Source organism: Glandiceps talaboti, chromosome 2, assembly GCF_964340395.1.
Source record: "Glandiceps talaboti chromosome 2, keGlaTala1.1, whole genome shotgun sequence".
Classification (NCBI taxonomy): Eukaryota; Metazoa; Hemichordata; class Enteropneusta; family Spengelidae; genus Glandiceps; species Glandiceps talaboti.
This window is the reverse complement of record NC_135550.1, coordinates 31,225,571-31,248,004: the sequence shown is the minus strand read 5'-3', so window position 1 is coordinate 31,248,004 and position 22,434 is coordinate 31,225,571. Positions and strand designations below refer to the sequence as shown.

General features: G+C 35.1%; 1 protein-coding gene across 1 annotated transcript; it reads right to left on the bottom strand.

Moving 5' to 3' along the window:
- Positions 1-2,247: 2,247 nt before the first annotated feature.
- LOC144453859 (uncharacterized) lies at positions 2,248-6,309 on the bottom strand. The gene is made up of 6 exons (XM_078145233.1): positions 6,244-6,309; positions 5,914-5,982; positions 5,082-5,288; positions 4,471-4,583; positions 2,685-2,772; positions 2,248-2,542 (listed from the first exon to the last, which is right to left on the bottom strand). The coding sequence occupies exons 2-6, from the start codon at positions 5,954-5,956 to the stop codon at positions 2,391-2,393; spliced, it is 603 nt and encodes a 200-aa protein (XP_078001359.1). The 5' UTR covers positions 5,957-5,982; positions 6,244-6,309; the 3' UTR covers positions 2,248-2,390.
- Positions 6,310-22,434: the final 16,125 nt, after the last annotated feature.

Here is a 22,434-nt window from a genome sequence, read left to right as displayed (position 1 = left end):
AAATACATGACCTCTTTGAGAGAAAGAGAAAATCCATATTCAACTCTTCTTCGATCGATACTATTCACCATCATTTGAGATTATGTCACTTGCAAAGACAAAGAAGTAAATACGATATAGCACATGTCTGTGAAATAACATACTCCAAATGATGTTTCATCTCTAAACACTGTATTTGTGTATATGCATTGGCCAGCTGTTCACGGTGTTACTTGTAAAATCAACAGGTATCTCTACTCCATCTTTCCTCATGACCGTGCGTAGACAATTTTACATTTTTCTAAAGTGATACGTGGTCAACGCAGTTTTATTCTCATTATTTCTTTCGTATAGCGATCATACAATATATAACAATAAATCAAATAAAATAAAATCATACAATTTCGCAGGGACGAGTCGGTGTTTGTCATTGGAATCGTGAAATGGTCGCTAATGTAGGGAAAACGTCGTCGCAAACCACGGCCTGTTTTACGGCAACGTTCTTAACGAGCCTCCCACATCGTCGCAAACCACGGCCTGTTTTACGGCAACGTTCTTAACGAGCCTCCCACAGAAATAAGAACTCTGGCTTGCGAGAATGAGGGAAAGGAATCGAAAATTTTGAACAGCCTCATCCCCATCCCCCCAACTCTATGGGTACTCCGTATACTGTTCTTGGTAACTATGTACCACTCGCTCATAGCGATATCCCAAAGTGAAAATTTCATTTGGGACTTGACAACTTTTGATAATTGTGAATTTAAGATTGTGTCATTCATCACTTCGGTGATGTAACACAGGTAAATCACGAAATTGTGGACATTTTAATGAGAACGAACTGAGACTCCAAACTACACCTATCCTGTCAACGTTTTGAAATATTGTTTTCCACCAATCATTTTACTTATACATGGATGTTATAAAGGTAATTTGAAGTACAAGTTTCCGCGAAATAAAGACCATAGGTGTGTATGGGAAGGACACTGAACAACTCGTCTCAAGTCAAGAACATTATCATCGAGATTAACATTACATATTATGAAGTTAAATTCTGACTTTAAGTTGTCTCTTCTCTTCCCTTCTAGTTTAGTTAATATACACGCTACGATCATCTTAACCATGTAGTCAAATGGATTTCTCTAGCACAGCATTCCATAATCTCACCACCGACAGTGCCATCGAAGAAAACGACCACATTTAGTAACTTGACTTCTTTCCCTCCTTATCTATTTACCATCGAGTATGAATCTCCTTCAAAGGAATGTCCTTACTAACACTAGTCTTTTTCAAGTGGCCAGAAACTCATTTTTTGGAAAATTCATGAAGATATCAACAATCTCAAAGTATATATCTGTAATGGTTACAATTTTATGCAAGAACTATCTCAAGCAATTATTGTATACTCATGTACGGAGGAGGACTATGTGAATTAACATTGTGAAATTTGTCCTACACATGTAAATTCTTCCAGCACTCCTCTGGCCTCTACTGAAAGCTCTGACATTTAGAATGAACTCGTGAATTTGTATTTGTGGTTTGATTCTTTTTTCTCTGACGGTCTGGGTTTTTTTCAACTATTTTGGATGTAACCCAAGTAGCGAATTACAGTCCAGGATTACACAGCGACACACAGAACAAAAAAGAAGGTTACGTAACCAGTTGCAAAAAATATATATGCGGCAGTTTATTGACGGAAGCTTGTTCAAGCTCTGGAAATATGCGCTCAGAGAACTACGTCACGTCTTCATCCCCTGGATGAAGATGTGCCCTTCCCAGAACCAAAGCTAGAAGTCAACGTTACAAGTACAAAATTAATGTAGTATAAATGTATTGGGTACATAGATCAAATATTTGCTGTTCAGCAACACTGTGATTAAAATCACACCAGGCACTCTTTAAATAGGAAAATAACTTTGTTGACAACTATCGTTGCATATAAAACGTTTATTGACACTTTACATTCTCAGTAACAAGCTTGATTCTGGAAATGAATCGAGTTTACAATGTACGATTACGTAATCAATATTTACCGTCAATCCACTTTAGGAAAACTGTCCGACAGGACTCTTTATTTACTGTGTACCCTCCAAGGTTGAGTGTTTGTCAAGTATTTGTATGAGAAATAACTCGGCACTTCGGTATCTTCGACAGGATTGAGGCTACTAACTTCAATCTACTAGGCTAGGCTCAATCCTGTCGAAAACACCCGTTAAAATTCCCAAGAAAGGGACAATCGTCTTTGATCTATTCTTTGACTAATAAGGGCCAGTTTTTCTGTTACATTTATATATTAAATTTTTGAAAAAAAAAACAATTAGGTAGGAAAATTGATCATCTCTCCCGTTTCCTTTTTTGCTACCATACATAGTAAGCTTAAGAGGTTTCCCGATCCCTTCCCATACATCAGAAATTTACATGAAAATACTAGCGATAACAGCAATACTGACAGATACGATGCCGGATGTGACGATGGAAGCGCCAGCAGCCATATTTAGTATCTCCTTCTCGTAGCCGAAACACCTCTCGTAATCACAGCAAGCCACGCAACTGTTTGGGCTGTGGGCTGTAATATGAAATATCAAAAACTTATCAGGTATTTACAATTATACATTTCATATGGAGGAGAATGAAAGGATTTATGGTCGTCATGAAGGGAACGGTTTCAAACTGTTCAAATTATAATAAGACATTTACAATATACTTACGACCGCAATTAGCATTATTCCAGCATTGGGCAGAACATCCATGGCGTTTAAGCCACATAACGTTGTCATCACCGTACCATATTTCTGTCTGTAAAAAATCAAATTCAAGGAAAAATCTGTAAGGGAACCTTCAGTATTTACAGGGGGTAGGCCAGGGGAATGGGGAAGACTCACTTTTTACAAATCGGCTCTGTTGTTTTTTGTTTGTTTGTTTTTTGTCGGTTTTTTTTTTTTGGGGGGGGAGGGGGTTGCCATCCCATCACTCTCATCGGTCCCAAATCCCGTTGCTGCCATTTAGGTTAGGGTTAGGGTTAGGTTTAGAGATAAAATTCCCAACGCCGGGTTAGCACTAAAGCCGGAGATTATTGTCTTGGCGTGACGTAACAACTGGCCAATAGGTTGCAAGCTTTGCACAGGTGTTCTTTGTATTGAAAGTGAAACCAGTACGTTATGCATTCAATTTGAATGTTATGAACTTATTTAACATTTTATTTTGTATGTTATTAATTAGTTTGATATCTTTTCTTAAATCGCAGTTTTAGGTCAGCTGTTTTTTTCGTTCCGCAAAAGTCACTTTCTAACTTTCATTAAAAAAGAAATGTATTCAGCATTCGGCATTCGGGTACAGGTTTCCAGAATTTTTCCCTAAGAATTACGGTGTTTTTATTTCTGACGTTTCCTTGGCGACTATGTGCTCTTTGGACGTTTTCAGTCTTGTGGATTCTCGCACCTTTTCGGCAACCGTTGACCTTCGTTCATTTGCATCGTTTTGCACATGCAGCCAATTTAGATTCAAGGCTTTTCAGTCTTTCTTGTATTGTTGAAAGTAAGTTGACTTCAATACAGTTCTGTGTTGCCCTGCACACATTAAACAAGCAACGCTTTTCCCTATGCTATGACTTTCGTCATGTGTGTGTTTGGACATAAAGTCTGGATAAAACTTAGAGTTGGGGTTATGTGCCATAATATCATACCATCTCAATGTTATCGCTGCTGACAACCATGTAGTCATTGTCAGCTGTAATGGGAGGAGAGAAGTGGGTATCACAGGAGTAAAACGGGAACAGTTGCTTAAGATACTGGGGATATGTTGTGGCGATGTTGACCTCGGTCCCGACAATGTCAGGAGTGTGTCAATCTACTAATCTTTGTAGCCTTAACCAATGAGTTCCAAACACATGTATTTATTAATATCGTGTCTTCACACCACACATATTCTGGGACTCGTGTCCTTTTCCATTACCATGTTTTGAACTACTTTAACGGTGGGGGAGGGGGGGGGTCATGTTTAAAAAAATTGAGGGAGAGTCACTTTTTTGCATGACAGAATCAGGGGAGGGTAACATTTTACGTATATTAAACAATTGTAGTTAATGGGATATAATTCTATCCTGATTAGGATATCGAGTGCGAACACCTGTAAAGATTATCAACAACTGCAAATAGTGGGGATTAAAATCAGCGATAGGGCGTCTTCAGTTATTACAATGGGGTGGGCCGCCGGGGAAACCAGACCCGGGCTGTTGCGAGGTTAATGGTGCATATACTAGTAATGGTGTAGTGGTCTTCCATTATCAGGCTGGGTTTACGTTCAGACAAAAGTTATTTCCTAAGTAAGAATATATCTTATTAGTATTGAGCACAGAAACAATATCATGGCAAGACGATTTATGGTATGTCTTACTACAGCTAGCTAATACATAGGGTGACACATACATCGTCCTTTGATGGTGTTTTTATGTGCTCATGCTAAGAACTATGACATGTGACATTACAAGTGACCTACCTTGCAGAAAGTTTGTTCTTCAGTGCAATTTTGAACGGCAACGTTCATGCCCGATGAGCACTGGTCGTGTTCATGCACGAATCCGTCGCAAACAATGCATTGCAGTGGTTTATCTAGTGACGAAATCATAGAAGGGGGTTATATTATGTTTTCCAATAGTTTACTAAATTGATGATAAATTATAAAATGAAAATCGAGAACGAATTCTGTTGTACTGACAAAAGAAAACGGTTGTCAATTTAACGTACAATTCCCAGATACATGTAGACAGACAGACAGACAGACAGACAGACAGACAGACAGACAGACAGACAGACAGGCAGGCAGGCAGGCAGACAGACTGACACGTTGATTGATTTGTGTACACTGACTGACTGACTGACTGACTGACTGACTCACTCACTCACTCACTCACTCACTCACTCACTCACTCACTCACTAACGCACGCTATCCATCCATCCATCATAATGTAATCATATATCTAATTATCACTTTATTACAATGTTGGTGTAGGATCGACTTCATACTAACCCGTTTCTTTGTGAAATTATTTATGAAAGAATTAAATTACCTATATACTAATCATAAATAGTTTTTATAGGATACTTACGATTTTCACAGTGATCACCAAAATAGTTCTTGGGACAACGGCAGATGCTGCTGCGTTCATCCATGAAGTGACACATGCCATGTCCACAGTCGGAATCCTGCATACACATCATCATCATCATGTGGTCATCAGTGTCTTCATGCATGGGCATCGGTGTTTTATCGTCCCCATCCATGACGGTTTCATCTGTGTACATCTGGGCATTTGCTGAAACACAACAAGAAAACAAGCAATAATACAAATGTAGTAGTTGGTTGCGATTTACACCTGGGTAGGACGGAACGCTATCCAATCATATACTAAAAAGAATTCAAATCGCCACCCAATCCTCCTTTGGAATCTCTTATGACAACGGCTTGACAATACGTATACTTTAAATTAACCCGAAGTTCGAGATCTGAATCTAACCAAAGACATCTAATTATGTGTAATTATATCCTACACGAAATGTTATTATATACCCTTAGACGATGTGAGATTCGTTCTTTGCTCCCACAAGATTGAAAATTTGTTTCACGTCAGTTTTGCTTAGAAAACTAAGAAAGAGTGGCCATGTACAAAAGAAACTAATTTTCGATTCCATAATTTTTATAATGAAAAACATTCACCGCTTGTCCATTTAAAGATAACTTTTTGAGACGAGCTTCATGATTCTCGTATAATATATAGATTCGATGAAATCGGTTCTATTTTCCTTCCTTGTCGATATATACCAGGGTCAGGGAAGACGGCATCGCTAAAAAGTATTGACTATTTCAAATGTGCTAATTCTAAATCGGAGTCAAAGATGACATGACAAAATGGTAACACATTGTATAGCAACAAATCTTACCCAATGCAATTACTGCAAACAGCAAAACGACAAATTTCAGCATTTTTATTTGTTATCTTCGAAATTGACCTGCAAATGATAAGAAATAATGATAGGAGAAAACTTTACTTAACTCTAGTTTTAACTAACACTTTCGTTACACATTTTGTTATCTTTTGTGTCCAAACTCGTTGGCTATCACAAAAAACAAGGGTTCAAATCTGAATATCTGGCACAGTGACCGCATTTCTCTGTTTTGCACGCACTACATGGAATGAGGCATGTATTCATCATAAACAAACTAAAAGGGAAACACATTTTCCAAATGATGTCAGTCAACTACTTTCTTACCTGGCCTAGAAGCGATCCAAACCTAAGGTATCACTACGTTGATGTGAGTGCTGAAGGTACTGACTCTCACCAGTATATCTACCTCCAAGAAACGTAAGAGTAATACTATATGCAAACACTTTTACTTTCTTTGATGGTGTGCTCATGAGTACCAGGCACCATATACAATAGGGCCGAACCATATGTATGCTAATTGTAATTGGCATGATACCAGATCTACCATTTTGGTCGATATAGGTAAATATTAACATAAAGGGTGTTGTGTAAGATAATCGACATCTCTTCATCACCATGGTGATGAAGCAATGCATTCTCCCCCTCCCTCCTAGGTAAACACTGCTTACCTGTTTTGTATTTTTGGATAATGCTTCCAAACCTGAGATGGTCAGTCAACTTTATCGTTTTGCCGAGGGACTGTTTCAGTGTCGTCATAAACTCATTACCAACACCCCTACTACAAGAAGTTACAAGGCCCAGACGTAGGGTTGCATAATGAGTAATGAAATGAAAAATTGTGTACGACGTTTTCACATCAATAATACAATGCCACAGAAGTCAACATACTAGACTAAATTAAACATTTTTTTTTCCGATGAACATTACTACTGTGTTAAATATACACAGTCAACATTTGGTCGAGGCAAATCGTATTTATTGTTCTTCCTATAGCAAAATATATCTATACATGCGCTTGTCAATCTGACAATCATTTGTATCATCTCCTTATACCCCTGTACTTCATTTTCTCGTCATATTTTGAACTTGAAATCGAAGTTAATGCTTCAATTAAAACGGGTAATAAGCAATGTTGTGGCCTTAGAATTATAATTTAGCCAATGAAATGCATACAGCTAACAATCTTAGTAATTAACACTTATTTCCCAAATTGGTGTTTCACACAATTAGAATTCAAAGGTTAAAACATTCTGAAAACACGATCAACATTAAAACAACTTCGTAAGATTTGATGGATGTAATCAGCTTCTCTTAGTTGGTTCACGGCATTCCAGAACACATCCGTACAAACCATGAAAGTCTTGCTTATATGAAGCTGTAGTCTGGATGCCAACGTGGTTTCTAACTAAACCGAGTGGAGGTGTGAATGGTAACGATACTGTATAGGAACTAGCCTCGTGAAGTTTAGCTGTTACAGTAGCACATTTCGGAGGAGAATCACGATTTAGCGATAGATTAGTTGGTTTCTTCAGGTTATTAATCGCCAGTAAGCTAGAGGTCATTCCGGAGATGGCGGTACCCAAGACAAGTAAAGAAAGTAAAAATGGAAATGGCATAAATAACTTCAACATTTATTAGAATTTGCATACAAGAAAATCACCTCATGAATGTAACAGTTCGCTTTTACCAAGAAAAAAAAATGAAACCATAATCCACGTCAATTGAAAATGTCAACTATAGAAGTACATGTTCATCTTTACAATTAGTGTCGCAGTACTTCAATAGTTCGCTAACCTTTCTTTCTATTTTGGATCGCCTCATTTGAATATCCATGGTGTTGACTATTAGCGAACATCACGTGCAACTTTAGTTTGTTAATCATGTGCATCCCTTACGATACACTGTCCCCTGTTTCTAAATTTGTAGTTAGTCATTTTGTTTGATTTAAATTTGTACAAATTTTTCACGCTGCAAACCTTAGGCGAAAACTTAAACCTGCTAGGCATTTTTTTTTATCAGACTACAGATCTGATGGATGTTGCACAGAGATTGTACTCAACAATCTATTCACTGAAAATATGTTAAATGTAAAAATACCAATAAATGGACAGTACATATCAACAGACCACAATAGGAAATAGGGGTCTAAGATGTCATTAGGAGTCTATGTAATCGTTGAGCAGTACATTGTAATCGATTTTACAATGTGATTTTCAAAACAACTGGTTGCGTTTATTGTACCAATTACATTCTTTCATTTTCTTTCTTTTCTTTTGTCACCTCTTTTGCTCACTCTCTTCAATCTGTCCGTGTGCGCTCGTCTCTGTCTGTCTGTCTGTCTGTCTGTCTGTCTGTCTGTCTGTCTGTCTGTCTGTCTCTTTCTCTCTAATATTAAATCGTCACATTTTCCTGCTTTTTCTCTTCATTTTTCCTCAGGCCTGTCTTTAATCATATTTCACATATCACCCATTGTGTTAAGATTTGTCAAAAAGTTGACATACTTGTCCGAAATAGATAGACAAGTAAATGTATTACATATATTCGATATATTTTTGTGTAAGCCACATAATCTGTCATCACCATAACGTATTGCGGTCTTCATAAAACTCGTCGGAATAGATGATATGCTGGTTTTATGGGGATAAAATACACACAAAGAGCGCCCCCATTGACGAACACATTATGCACTATCGAAATCATCGATGAAAGTAAAGCGACCTCAATGCTGGTTTAATAGGTTATTGTGTTGGCTCAAATTAGGAATGTAGAATTTGTCTCCTGTTGAAAGTCACGTCATGTAATTATGTGATATGTGTCGAGGTAGTCATACACTGTCTGTGAGAAATTGTTGTTTTTCAAATCAAAGATAAATAAACAAGTATTAAATATACGTAACTGGTGAACATTTAAGATGCTAAGTTGGCGAAACAGAGGGGCAGAGGGAGCACGAAAATCAGAAAATGTGATGAGTCGGAGAACTTTCTTCTGAAGATTTAAGATAGGTTGAAGAAATGACTTATAGGTATTTCCCCATATCTCTATACAATAAGACAAATGGGGTAATATCATGGAATTATATATTAGGAGAAGAATTGATTTTGACATATAATGTCGAGTTAACGTTTCTTTCAGTTTAATTAATCACATAATATACTGCTTACACTACCATTTCTCGACATTGGGAGTCTCCATATCATGGGAATACCTTTGCATGATAAAAAATACTAAGGTTAAAGTTATGCTATGTCTAATTTGTCTAAAAATGGCTTAACGCGTTAAATGCATGTGAAATAGTATATTTGAAAGCATTCTTTGTTGATGCCAGTTTGATTGATAGTGGTGTCAACCGTTCAGTCTACTTAAACACTTAGTTCTTTATATACTCTTCATCATTTATATTTTACCTTTCATAATCAGTCATTTAACTTATTGTAATCACTGTATGCCTTGAAGAGATTTTACTGACGTATGTTGAAATGTTTGAAAGGGTGTTTAAGAGAAATCAAATGTTCTCTCCATTGTAAGAAACGTACTCTTCCTGCTTCATTGGGCATAGGAAGATACACTGATACACATATAAATCTGTCTAAACAGGTGACGAACATAGCCCTGTCTTACTCTAAAATCTCTAACTTCTACCTTGAAAAACCGACACGTCTTGCTAACAAGGAAATCTACCCAATGTGTGTGTGTGTGTGTGTGTGTGTGTGTGTGTGTGTGTGTGTGTGTGTGTGTGAGTGTGTGTGTGTATAGAGACATGAAAGTTTAAGTTATACCCATATATACTGATACAGTCAGTACTTCGTATAACCTCAGGTATTCTAGACATTGAGAAATATCACACATAACACCTCACCTAGCTAACAGAACATTAACAACCCCGGAACACTTACAGACCCCTATGTTTGCAGTCCACTAAAATGAGGGATACGACTCAAGCTGCGTAGTGTCGTCAATATATTTATTCCCCACGATACAATTACTTGATTCGACTTTTTTTGAATGAATTATTAAGGTTTTACATTCTGATTTCTTGAGTCTAATTCAACCTAGTTAGAGTTATTATACAAATGTAATGACACTGTCCATAACTGAAGGCTAAATAGTGAATTAAGACTATTTCAGTATTCATTCAGAATTTCATGTAAATTTAGCATGACAATAAAGTATATAATATAATAATATGCATTCCTGGATTCACATCAAACACGGTCTCAGAACTTATAATCGTTTCTTTACTTTCTTCTGTATCATACAAAGCATCAATGACACTTTATTAATATTGAATCATGTAATTCCGTTCAGTTTGTGAGCACTTGTACACATATTATTGTCATTTTAGAAGTATAGTAAATCACGATATAACTTTATTAACATTGTATTAAAGTGAAAGTATTATAATGTTTGTACTTTGACTCGACAGCGAGACTGAAGAATTAACTTTGAAAAAAGAGAAGGAAGCAGTTAGGAGAGAAGGTGAAGGCAAGGATTAAAACCAGCCAATTTGGATAGTGTAGAAATTGAGTTGTAGGGCAGTACTCAGCAGACAATCATTATATGGCATGTCAATACAGATAATGTACTTCAGAGTACGTTGAAACGAAATATGAGATTGATATTTTTAACTTTGTTACATTCTATCAAGTCTTCATTTTATTCAATACATGCTTCAAATAATCAGCACTCTCTGAAATATTATATTTTTGTTGTCGAAAGACCTGACTGATGAAATGATTATTTCCCTAGATTGCATTCAGCATATACAGGTTAGATAAGTAAAGTAATTATTTAACGAGAATGGGATATAATGCGATTATGAATCCGATTTCTTCCTAAGCATCTGTAGCAGTAGGATTTGAAAGGATTGACTGCATTATGTTTTTAGAATATCCGATGAATTTTTTCTACTGACAGAAGGACAAATCAAAATGATAATAATAAAACTATGTATATCTTCCGAAAATTATTGAGTGTTACGTTTATATTGAAAAAACAACATATTGACTACACAAAATCGTGCACAGAAATCTCAATGCAGTGTCAATATCCCACAATGGTCTTATTGAGATTAGTAATTTTCAATGTAATATATCAGTAATACTTCACCTTAGCCATAGTAGCCTGAAAATATATTATGGTTTCTCATGGTCGTGACATACGTGACGTATTAGAGGAACGGAAAGTCATCAACCAGTCGTGTATACACGGTTTCATTTTACACAAAAAAGATAGCAGGCTGCGAATTGTCTCACATTTGAATTTCACTATTATACTGGGTTACATAAGAACAACACGACCAATCATTTGGTTGATTCATTATAGTACCGTCAATGGGAGCCTAAATGAATATTCTGTCCCAAGATTTAATTTAGGACAAGTTCTAGACCATACCATGAGTTGACCTTTGGTATATCATCTTATGATGCAGGAATTTATGAGGTTGTAACCGTTTGAGTGCGATCTAAAATATATATTAAGTTTTAATGACTTTCCTTCAAGGCAGTTGACGGAGACTAGATATATAAATATCGTAATCATAATGTCTTGACTATTCAAAATGTAATGGCACTTTTATATAAGGTATTTGCCATATTTCAGGGTCTTTGATCTTATGATAGAGTACTCTGGGAATATTCTATCTATGATGAACGTTAAGCTTAGATTGAAATTAATTCAACTCCGTTATGGTAACTCATAGTCACTTGTGAGCTAATACTCCATTCCAGGATGCTGATATTCTAGTCTAGGATGATCATACTACCAAATAATGACGTTTTTATATGTATGTATGTATGTATGTATGTATGTATGTATGTATGTATGTATGTATGTATGTATGTATGTATGTACGTACGTACGTACGTACGTACGTGTGTGTGTGTGTGTGTGTGTGTGTGTATGTATGCATGCATGTATGTATGTATGTATGTATGTATGTATGTATGTATGTATGTATGTATGTATGTATGTATGTATGTATGTATGTATGTATGTATGTATGTATGTGTGTGTGTGTATGTGTGTGTGTATGTGTGTGTGCGTGCGTGCGTGGGTGCGTGCGTGTGTGCGTGCGCGTGTGTGTGTATGTATGTATGTATGTATGTATGTATGTATGTATGTATGTATGTATGTATGTATGTATGTATGTATGTATGTATGTATGTACGCTTTAAAGAACTTTCACTTAAATATGTCTTGAAATGTGCGATGGAGTAGTAGTATTTTAGAAGCATTTAAATAGACATGGATATGCAAATAAAACTAACATCATCTTTCGCATTCCTTATTTGGCCATTGAGAAGGTTGCAATTTTCGCTGACTATTCTTAACAATGACTGTTCTTTGAACACAGAGACAAATCTTCTTCTCAATGGGTCGACCAATGCCTATCAATTGAATAGATCTTACATTACATATGTGGAGTCATGATGGGTGAATGGTTAGCGTGACCGGCTTGGAATCTACAGGTTGCAGGTTCGGGCCCTGTCGGTGCCTGCTGTTTGTTTCTGAGTGGCTAAAGTCCTTGGACAAGATGTGAACCACGACTGTACCTGTATAATTGGGGACCTGGTAGGATGTAGGTTGCAATGTGAAGGCTTTAATCCTATGCGCTGAAATGTCTTAATTTAACTATATCAACTTGTCTTAATTTTAGTAACAAACATGAGTATCATTGTTGAAGTTGAGGTCTTCCAACCTTCATCACTCATGTGAATGGCTAAATAATTCTCAATGATCACTAAATACGCTGGTGATTCATATGACCTCTGACATCTTTTAGACAAGAGTTAAGATCAAATCATCTAGGAAAACAGTCTAGACCCACTTGTGATATAATCCTTTACAGTTGACTGAAATGAGAGACATAAACGACCCCCTGATACGAAGCTGTTGACGAAAAGAGTAAAATGGACAAATGTCTTGAATACAACATTTATTCCCTACATGGCAATTACTGAAATTCGAATTTCGTGAATGAATTATTAAGTGTTTCTCCTCCGATTAGTTGAGTCTAATTCAACCTAGTTAGAGTTTCATACAAATGTAATGACACTGTCGATAACTGAACACTGAGGAGGACATATTTTCATAAATTGCAAATAAAACCAACACATTCGTTATATTTTACAACTAAATTCACAAAAATTTGCATATAGACACCAATCTATTCACGTGAATCGATATACACGTAAAATGTTGGCACACACACACAATTCTATATGAATTGAAGCTTGTATTTGATGATAAGCTTGAAGTATTCTCGAAGCGAATAAACAGTGGGATAGCAAATTGTAATTATGTCCTCATTTGGTGAAAGGTTTATATCCACTTCGTGTGAGTCTGAATAGTTGTTTCCTTTGATGACACTCTACCCTACACCCGTTTCGTTCTTCAATCGCCATTTTAGTGAGTAAATTAGCCCTGTCCAAATGCTGAATTCTATGTTGATATATGCTCAATTTATATACACAGTGGAAATCAAAGTGTGGCATCTTTAAAGTAGACAATCCTAAAATAAATTAATGACTACTTTTTTATAGTACCTTTATCATTGCTTTGTCAAAATAAATTGAATAATTTACGATTTACATTTAAACGATGATCTAATGCCGCTGTAAAACTTCCATTTTTGTGAATAACTAAGTGCGTCGAGGTCACGTCGAGGTCATAGTACTGGTGAGCGAAAAAAGTTTATTGGGATGCCTTCTGTTCAGATGTAGGTCAATATATATATTTAGTGTAAGGCACTTACATTATGTCTTGTAACTAGACTAGACTACGAATGATAACAAGCTACAAGTATCTATTCAGACACATTCATCAAATAAAAATGTCGTGTGACGGGTTTACCTTCTCACATTTAAACCTAATGCAGAGTCAATTATCAATGGTCTTGATTGACGCAGTATATAAAAGATTCGTGCACGAATTTGCAAGGTTTCCATGGTTATTTCCATTAAAATCGCCAACACTTAATCGGCATTTCTTTTGCATCTCTTGTGTGGTAAAGTCGTGTCTACGGTTTCTCTTAGTTCAATGTTCTTGCTTGATAATTCTTATGTTGTTACTGTATGCAATTCCTCCTTCTACAGTTCAATGGTTTTGAAAAGATTTATGCCAGCAAAGAATTGTGTGTATTAACTGTATACATAGTTTACATTTACCCTTAGTAAGTACCACCAGTGTCATCATCATCATCAGCATCATCATCATCATCATCATCATCATCATCATCAACAACAACAACAACAACAACAACAACAACAACAACAACAACAACAACATCAACATCATCATCATCAACAACATCATCAACAACAATAACAACAACAACAACAACAACAACAACATCATCATCATCATCATCATCATCATCATCATCATCATCATCATCATCATCATCATCATCATCAACATCATCATCAAAAATAAAATAAAATATAAAGTTCTGACCTACCTACCTTATTTCTGAAGTTACGTTATATTGTTAGATCAAAAATTGAATTCACAGAGTTTAAATTAGAATTATTAGTCATAAGGCATTAATTTGGCGAATGCATAAGGGGGTAATCGGTTTAAAAAGTCATGAATCCATAGATGTATACTTTTCTTACTATGTTTATTAATTATACTGGTCCTCCTATGTTATTAATTGGTAAATATATGTAGTGCTTATAAAATGGATATACACACTGCTTATAAAATGGATATACACACTGCTTATAAAATGGATATACACACTGCTTATAAAATGGATATACACACTGCTCGTAAAGAATGGACATTTTAAAAAGAAATTCGTTAAAATTCTGTGATTACATTTTGGCTTATCCTATGTGTAAATTGAATGTAGAAAAAAGGTTCATCATATGGTACACCATCTTTATATATCAGGCAGTCATAATGTACTCGCAGATTATTTGAAATTATGTAAATCCTTAGTTTAACATAACAATCCAAAAATCAACCTCGAGTCAGTTTATATCTCCTTGCTTTAGTTTTATGTTCGTTAGATTCCCTTAGATGTTTTTTCCAAAACTCAAAGTACAATTTTAGACACATTTGCATGTATAATTTCTCTCTGTTGGGTTTTAAATATGTACGCAATAGACCCTTTCATCAAGCTATGACGAGATGTACGTGTGCTTAAAGGCCAACTCGGTTGGGAGGGACTGTTGGAACGTGGAGTGTTTACTCGTAGAATTCAAACTACCCTTTGAAGTAAGAGCGGCATTAATATTCAAAAAGGGTCTCACAGTCTAATATATGTATACGATCATTCGATTTCTTTTCCCAAACAGTCACCTATTGACCTCCTTTCTTGAATGATTTACAGCATTCAAAGACTTCCTTGATATCGGATCGAATTTAAAGCGGGGGTAAAAGGTGAAGCGTTTTGTAAATTACTACATTTGTATTAAATTGGAATGTAACAAACTATGTTAAGTTGTGTTGTGTTGTGTTGTGTTGTGTTGTAGAGAACGATTTTATTCACACAATCATGATGCTTAATTCATCATACGGCTCTAAGCAGTGTACACCTTCGCAATTTCATCGATTGATTCAGGCCCACCGACACTGCGACAGTTGTATAACCACAATGTTACACCATATATTTCCCGTATACAGAAAAGGTTTGATGAGGTTATCACACCATCTGGCATCAGCAATCTGACGTCATGAAAATGTCACTTATCTGTTTAAAACACACATATATTTATGTATCTTCTAGCTTTCTAAGTTTAAAGTTTTACACTAGTTTGGATCATGGGCTTGATAAATTTTAACGTATAAACAGTAAAATTATATGGTGTAGGTTTAGGTGCGCCCCGTGCCTTGATTTATATATTGTAGGTGCATTCCGTTTTAGTGTGATTAGAAACCATAGGAAAACAAGAAAGGAAAGAGAGAATGGATTACTCCTGTCCATCTGGGAAAATTGTAGAAATAAGAGTACGGGGAAAGTCTCTGGTGAACAGCTACGATGTAACGTGTTACGATAAACTATGCACTCCAGAGTATGGTATTAAAGTAAACAATTAGTGATTAGTCTTTTTAGACAAATGTTCATAAACGCTTCAATATATATTCGTTCTTGAAAACAGTATATACCCTTGGTGTATCAGTGTTATCTATAGAGTGAAGTGTTGAAAAGAGTACATCAATAATATACAAATCTTACTGGAATACGTACGCTAGTGCCAAATGCTCTTTTTAAAGCTGCAAGTTAGATTTCCAAGGTAATTTAAAGACAACAAATCTCTATGGGACATAATGTCTGTCTGTCTGTCTGTCTGTCTGTCTGTCTGTCTGTCTGTCTGTCTGTCTGTCAAAATGAAGACTAAGTCTTGTAATTGAACATCGATAAAGCAGCCAAAATATTCCTGAGTATGCCAGGAATGAATTCAACTGTGACGTACTTCTTACAATCTGATTTAGTACGTACAAGAGAGTGTTGTATATCTTATTTGTCTGATTGAATGCTATGTCAGTAGAGTACCATATCCAGTTATATGCAGTTATACATTTAATACGTAACTAGGCTATCTTTATCAATGCAATCAGCACATTGTGTCTTATACAATGTGGTAATGATTGTAATGGAGTTGTGCAATAAATTGACGTAACTGTGTTAAAAGCAGACCGATTAAAATGTTCTTTTCCCCAGTGGGCAAAAGCTCAACATGAAACTGAAAAACGATCATAAAAAGACCTAAAGTAATAAATACGAATGCCCAATCGACCAGAAAGTAAAACAGTTCAATCAAGTTATATCATTACTATTTACTCTATGTAAAGATTCACATCGATTCTATATTTCCTCACGTGATACAACTAAAACTGCCTCTAGGAAAGTACATATTCCAAATCAGTGTATTCTCATAACGTACTGTAAGTCGTCATGCAGTAACATTCTGTGGTTTCATTATTCTTCAAAGTATGAAAGAACTGACAGCTCCTTGTGTTCAATGTGATAACCTAATTCCAAATTGAATGATGCTAAAAGGAGCATGAATATGATGCTAGAGAATCGTTAGCTTATAAAAAAAGGAAATGATGGAAGCTTCCATCGGATTCCAAAACATATTTTATTGTTTTATAACTTTACAGTGACGTTCAGGCGCTGCTGTTTCATAAATTTGAGATACGAGGCAAGTTAATATTAAAGCCAAAGTCAAAATGCACAGTGCATTGTGGGACTAAATCCCAGACTTGTAGAAATAAAAACCTGCATCAGCGAGAGATGAACTGTGATGTCATTTCCGATTGAGAGAAAGTAGTTATTTACCAGTTGTGTGACAAATAACAGTTGCATTGTTTATCGATTTGTAGTTTCTGAAGTTATTGCCTTTATTTGAAATCATCAATAAAGACATCCCATGTGTTCGTAAAAAGCAAAGAGTTTTTTCGAAAAAGTAATTAAAGATGCTTAAATCGCTAAGCCTTGAGTTATTTGCCATTCTACTGGTAGTCGTACGTTGCATTTTACAGTTTACACATTTATTTTGAGGATCTTTTCGTGTCAACTTAAGGAAATATTGCCCCTTTGCTGCTCAGTTTCACTACCGTAACATAATTGCACTTCCTCCATCAATGACATCAATCCAGGAACTAATTAGTCGATGTCCTCCGACTACATACCAAGGGAGCTAATGGATTACTTTTGTTTGTCCCTTAACATTAACTTATAACGTCTATTTCTAGATTGGTACATCCTAAGCTTTACTTTGTAACTGCCTGCAGCAGGAATACATCTGACTTAGAAGGGTTTCAGAGTTTAGCTAAGAATACAATGTATAAAGGACTAATAACACATCTATGGGAAGGAATGTTGGTTGAAATATTTACAGAACCAATTCATGCCTTATTACCCCTTATTGTTATTTAGAATTCAACTAAATTTTAAGGTGCCTCATATTTGCCAAAAACCCTAATGTATGTATGTATGTATGTATGTATGTATGTATGTATGTATGTATGTATGTATATATGTATTTTTGAACAAATCAAACAGATATGTGATATGCTCTTTTAAGGGTCAATGCGAAAGATGCAATGAAATGAACGAGGAATGGGTTCGGATTAATTGGTCAGTTGTTTCACGATATGTCTATCCCTTATAGCAAGGTCTTAAATTTTTAATTGTGATAGTATGTAATTTTCTGACCATTAGGGAAGATATAGCTTCAACTTGAAACAACCCAAGTTAAATAACCGTTACGGTGGTTTGACAGTTTGATCATATGTACCAACTTGAAATACATAATATAACGCTAAATTCTAATGATAATTTATTGGCCAAAAATCTGAAATTTCATAGAAAAAAACCATAAGAAAACGAATCTTGGTATTGCCCTTGTGAACAGGTCAACTGCAATATCTATTCGATAGTGAACTTCAAGAAGACTATAGAGAGTTATAGTGGAACATGTGAACGATTCAATTCGCTGTTACTCTGTGAGATTACACTGCAAACACGTCATGGTAGAAAAGGTTATCATATTACTCCAGGATAAGGAAATCAATTCACTTTCTTTTATAGTAGCGAGCAATTTCCGATACGTTCACTAACGTACAGTTTATGCTACATCTGCCAAATTTCAAGCGGATATTCAATTGCGTTGCGGGTTTATAACGCTCACTCATCTATTTGGGTTAAATTCATTTATATTCCAATTGCTATGTCTCGATCCAAATTAGAGAAAATTTGGGAAAGAATTAAATGCTCAGTATTTAAAGCAATGCAACCATTTGTTCTTACTTTTGATGTCAACTTGATTATTATCATCATATAATTAAATGATTTACTGACATGTGATAAAAAGGCAACGATTGAGTCAGTGTCATTCTGTAAACCCTTTTGTAAAAAATCACACGCACTGAAGATAATTCAAACCAGTCAATAAAGATTGTATGGAAAGTCAATAAAGATTGTATGGAAAGTCAATAAAGATTGTATGGAAAGTCAATAAAGATTGTATGGAAAGTCAATAAAGATTGTATGTAAAGTCAATAAAGATTGTATGGAAAGTCAATAAAGATTGTATGGAAAGTCAATAAAGATTGTATGGAAAGTCAATAAAGATTGTATGGAAAGTCAATAAAGATTGTATGGAAAGTCAATAAAGATTGTATGGAAAGTCAATAAAGATTGTATGGAAAGTCAATAAAGATTGTATGTAAAGTCAATAAAGATTGTATGGAAAGTCAATAAAGATTGTATGGAAAGTCAATAAAGATTGTATGGAAAGTCAATAAAGATTGTATGGAAAGTCAATAAAGATTGTCTGGAAAGTCAATAAAGATTGTCTGGAAAGTCAATAAAGATTGTCTGGAAAGTCAATAAAGATTGTATGGAAAGTCAATAAAGATTGTATGGAAAGTCAATAAAGATTGTATGGAAAGTCAATAAAGATTGTATGGAAAGTCAATAAAGATTGTATGGAAAGTCAATACAGATTGTATGGAAAGTCAATAAAGATTGTATGGAAAGTCAGTAAAGATTGTATGGAAAGTCAATAAAGATTGTATGGAAAGTCAATAAAGATTGTATGGAAAGTCAATAAAGATTGTATGGAAAGTCAATAAAGATTGTATGGAAAGTCAATAAAGATTGTATGGAAAGTCAATAAAGATTGTATGGAAAGTCAATAAAGATTGTATGGAAAGTCAATAAAGATTGTATGGAAAGTCAATAAAGATTGTATGGAAAGTCAATAAAGATTGTATGCAAAGACTGAAAAGAAAGTAAAATGGATGTAATACAATACATAATACCCTACAAGTATTTTATTCATGTACGGCTTCAGTGTACGATGGACGTTTGAGCGCATGCGTGCACAATTATTTCTAAACAACACAAATGAAAAATAGATATTAATTAGATTTCTTCAAATTCTCTATCTCGTGACATTGTAGACTGTGATGTCAATAAATTAGGATGTTACGCATACGATCATCTTACTACTTTCTTACACGTCTCGAATGATTCCTTCATTGCTATGAATGAATCATATGTAAAATGATCATGAATATTTGCTGCAAATGCATATATTATTCAGAATATTAATGATTCGTTCACCACTGACATTGAATGTATCTAGGGAGCAATTTTATTGCATATTTACTTCCTTTCTACGAATTGATGTCAGCATGGGATCAATGGACATTGAGTATAGTTTATGCAGTATATCATAGTCAAATTTAAATGTTCTCCTTATAGATTAGTTGTAGATGGTAACATGACGGCATTTTCAAAACAAAATACAATGCATAATTTCTAAATGGTATGGGAACGTTATCAACGTACTATATAATATGTAATTATGGCAAAGAGGAACTGGTATATAGCGGTATATAGATATGACCTGCAAAACAACGAAAACAAGGGAAACCCAGAACACGTATCTTAAAACGTACCTTAAACCCTCAAATCCAGATAATCGCAGTAGCAATAATGAAATTCAATTATCCTACGTAATACCTCTTTCACAAATTACTTTCGGCTATTTCATTTCATTAACAACCGATCAAACAAATTGGTCTTCGTGCTTGAAGGAGTAGTGAGAACGGGCTTCTTTACACTGTTGGTGTTGCATGATTTTAAATTATTCAGACACATAGTAAAATTACACATACGTTCAAAAGTTTTCTTAGAATTGTTGGATTTCTAAGATATGTTTTATTCCCATGCCCTTGTACTCAAATTACTTTTGATGTAAGTTGTAAACGGTTGTAAATCATCAGCCCAAAGGTGTAACTAATTCAACGAAAATGTGTTGCCTACACGTTATATGAGTTGGTTATCAAAGGTTTCCTCCAATCTTTATACGGTTCATTGCAGAGTATACGTCATACTTCTAAACCTGAACAGAAGAAGATTGCTACACTACAGTATTTTAAATATCGAATACATCAAAGTAGTGAATTAACATTTTATGCAATGAATTTTACACATACATGCTTACAGAGTATTCCGCTTCTTTTCACCCCAGAGAAAGATAGACATGAACAGGTATATATATGCCAGCTTACATATCTGTCAGTTTCCGCTTTGTCATTTGAGATCGGTTTAACAATAGACCCTCCACCCACGGTTTAATCAACCCTCTCACCCCCTCTCTTCATGTAAGCTGCCACTCATGTCAAGTTCTGATTTTCTTGAACTCCTTGTAGGAGGATGTAAACTTCACCTTTATATTGACAAGTCATGTCACACGTCTTGTCAACCATTGAACATGTTAACATGGCGTATTTTGTTTCATAGCCTGAATAGCCTTTGTCTTTATTAATCGATGGCAGATTCATATATATCAAAAGCTCTGGGTTAACGTCAGGAGTCTTTGTCATGGATATGGAAACCTTACCTCCATTCACAAGAATGAGAATACGTCGTAATAATCACATTATATTCATGTTAAGAAGATATTAACTCTGACTGTGTTCAGTCATTCGTGGTCAACAAAATAACTTGGCATGTTCTCTAAATATAGGTCAGTCTGACAACAAGTTTTAAAAGCTTGGATAAAAGTTTGTTTTAGATTAAGTGTCTTCTTTAAACTTGCACTTGTGAATCAACGTTTAAATTCGTATCAGTTCAAATTCAATAATTAAATCTTCTTTATCGAAATAACGAAAAGCTTAAATACAATATAGCTATGTATACGTGTGTCTTCTTTTCTCAATGTTTCTATCAACATCGAACGAATGAACTCAATCTACGATTGATTAATGTTTGTTTTAGACTGTCGCCGTAAGTCAAATCAGGACATCGACCGTCAAATGACAAATGCACTGTGGCCGAGTCGTTGCTACATGCCAATCTAAAATTAACTGCTGTTCAGTTGTATAGCGCTACTTTTATGTAGTTTGACGCAGAGTGCATTAACGCAGTACATACAGTTCATTATCAGAGTAATGTCGTAAAGATATACTTGGTTTCCTAATGGTGATAATACAAACATCCAAAGGAATAGTAAATTGTATTCATCTAAACATCATAGCTCTAACGAATCAAAAACCACTACTATGTCTCGATTTATGAGATATCAAAGAATCTAATTTAAAGTGTGAGCTAAAAATATCTTAAATTACATTAATTGTACTTGCGAGGTTTGTCTCCATTCAACACCTTACACTTAATATGCATTAGAAGAGGGAAATGATACGTGGTGAAAGTTGTTACATCTCTGAAATGAAACAATTCAATCTATAGAGTAATATACTGGCAGCTTTTCAAGATTGAAACCTCAGGACTGGCGGCTAAGTACTACTGTGACATTCCTTATAAAAAACTCATTTCAAACATTTATATTTTGGTTAGACACATTCTTTATAAAAGGAACCTGTCATTTAAATGTTTATTTTGACTAGACACCTAAGTAAAATTTGCAGGCCCATTAAACTGAGTAGCATAGTGTGAGGGGTACATTGATAGGCACTGCCAGAATTCATTACGCTGATAGTTTTCAATTGTATTAATAAATAAATTCAACACGGTTTGAACGTTTAATC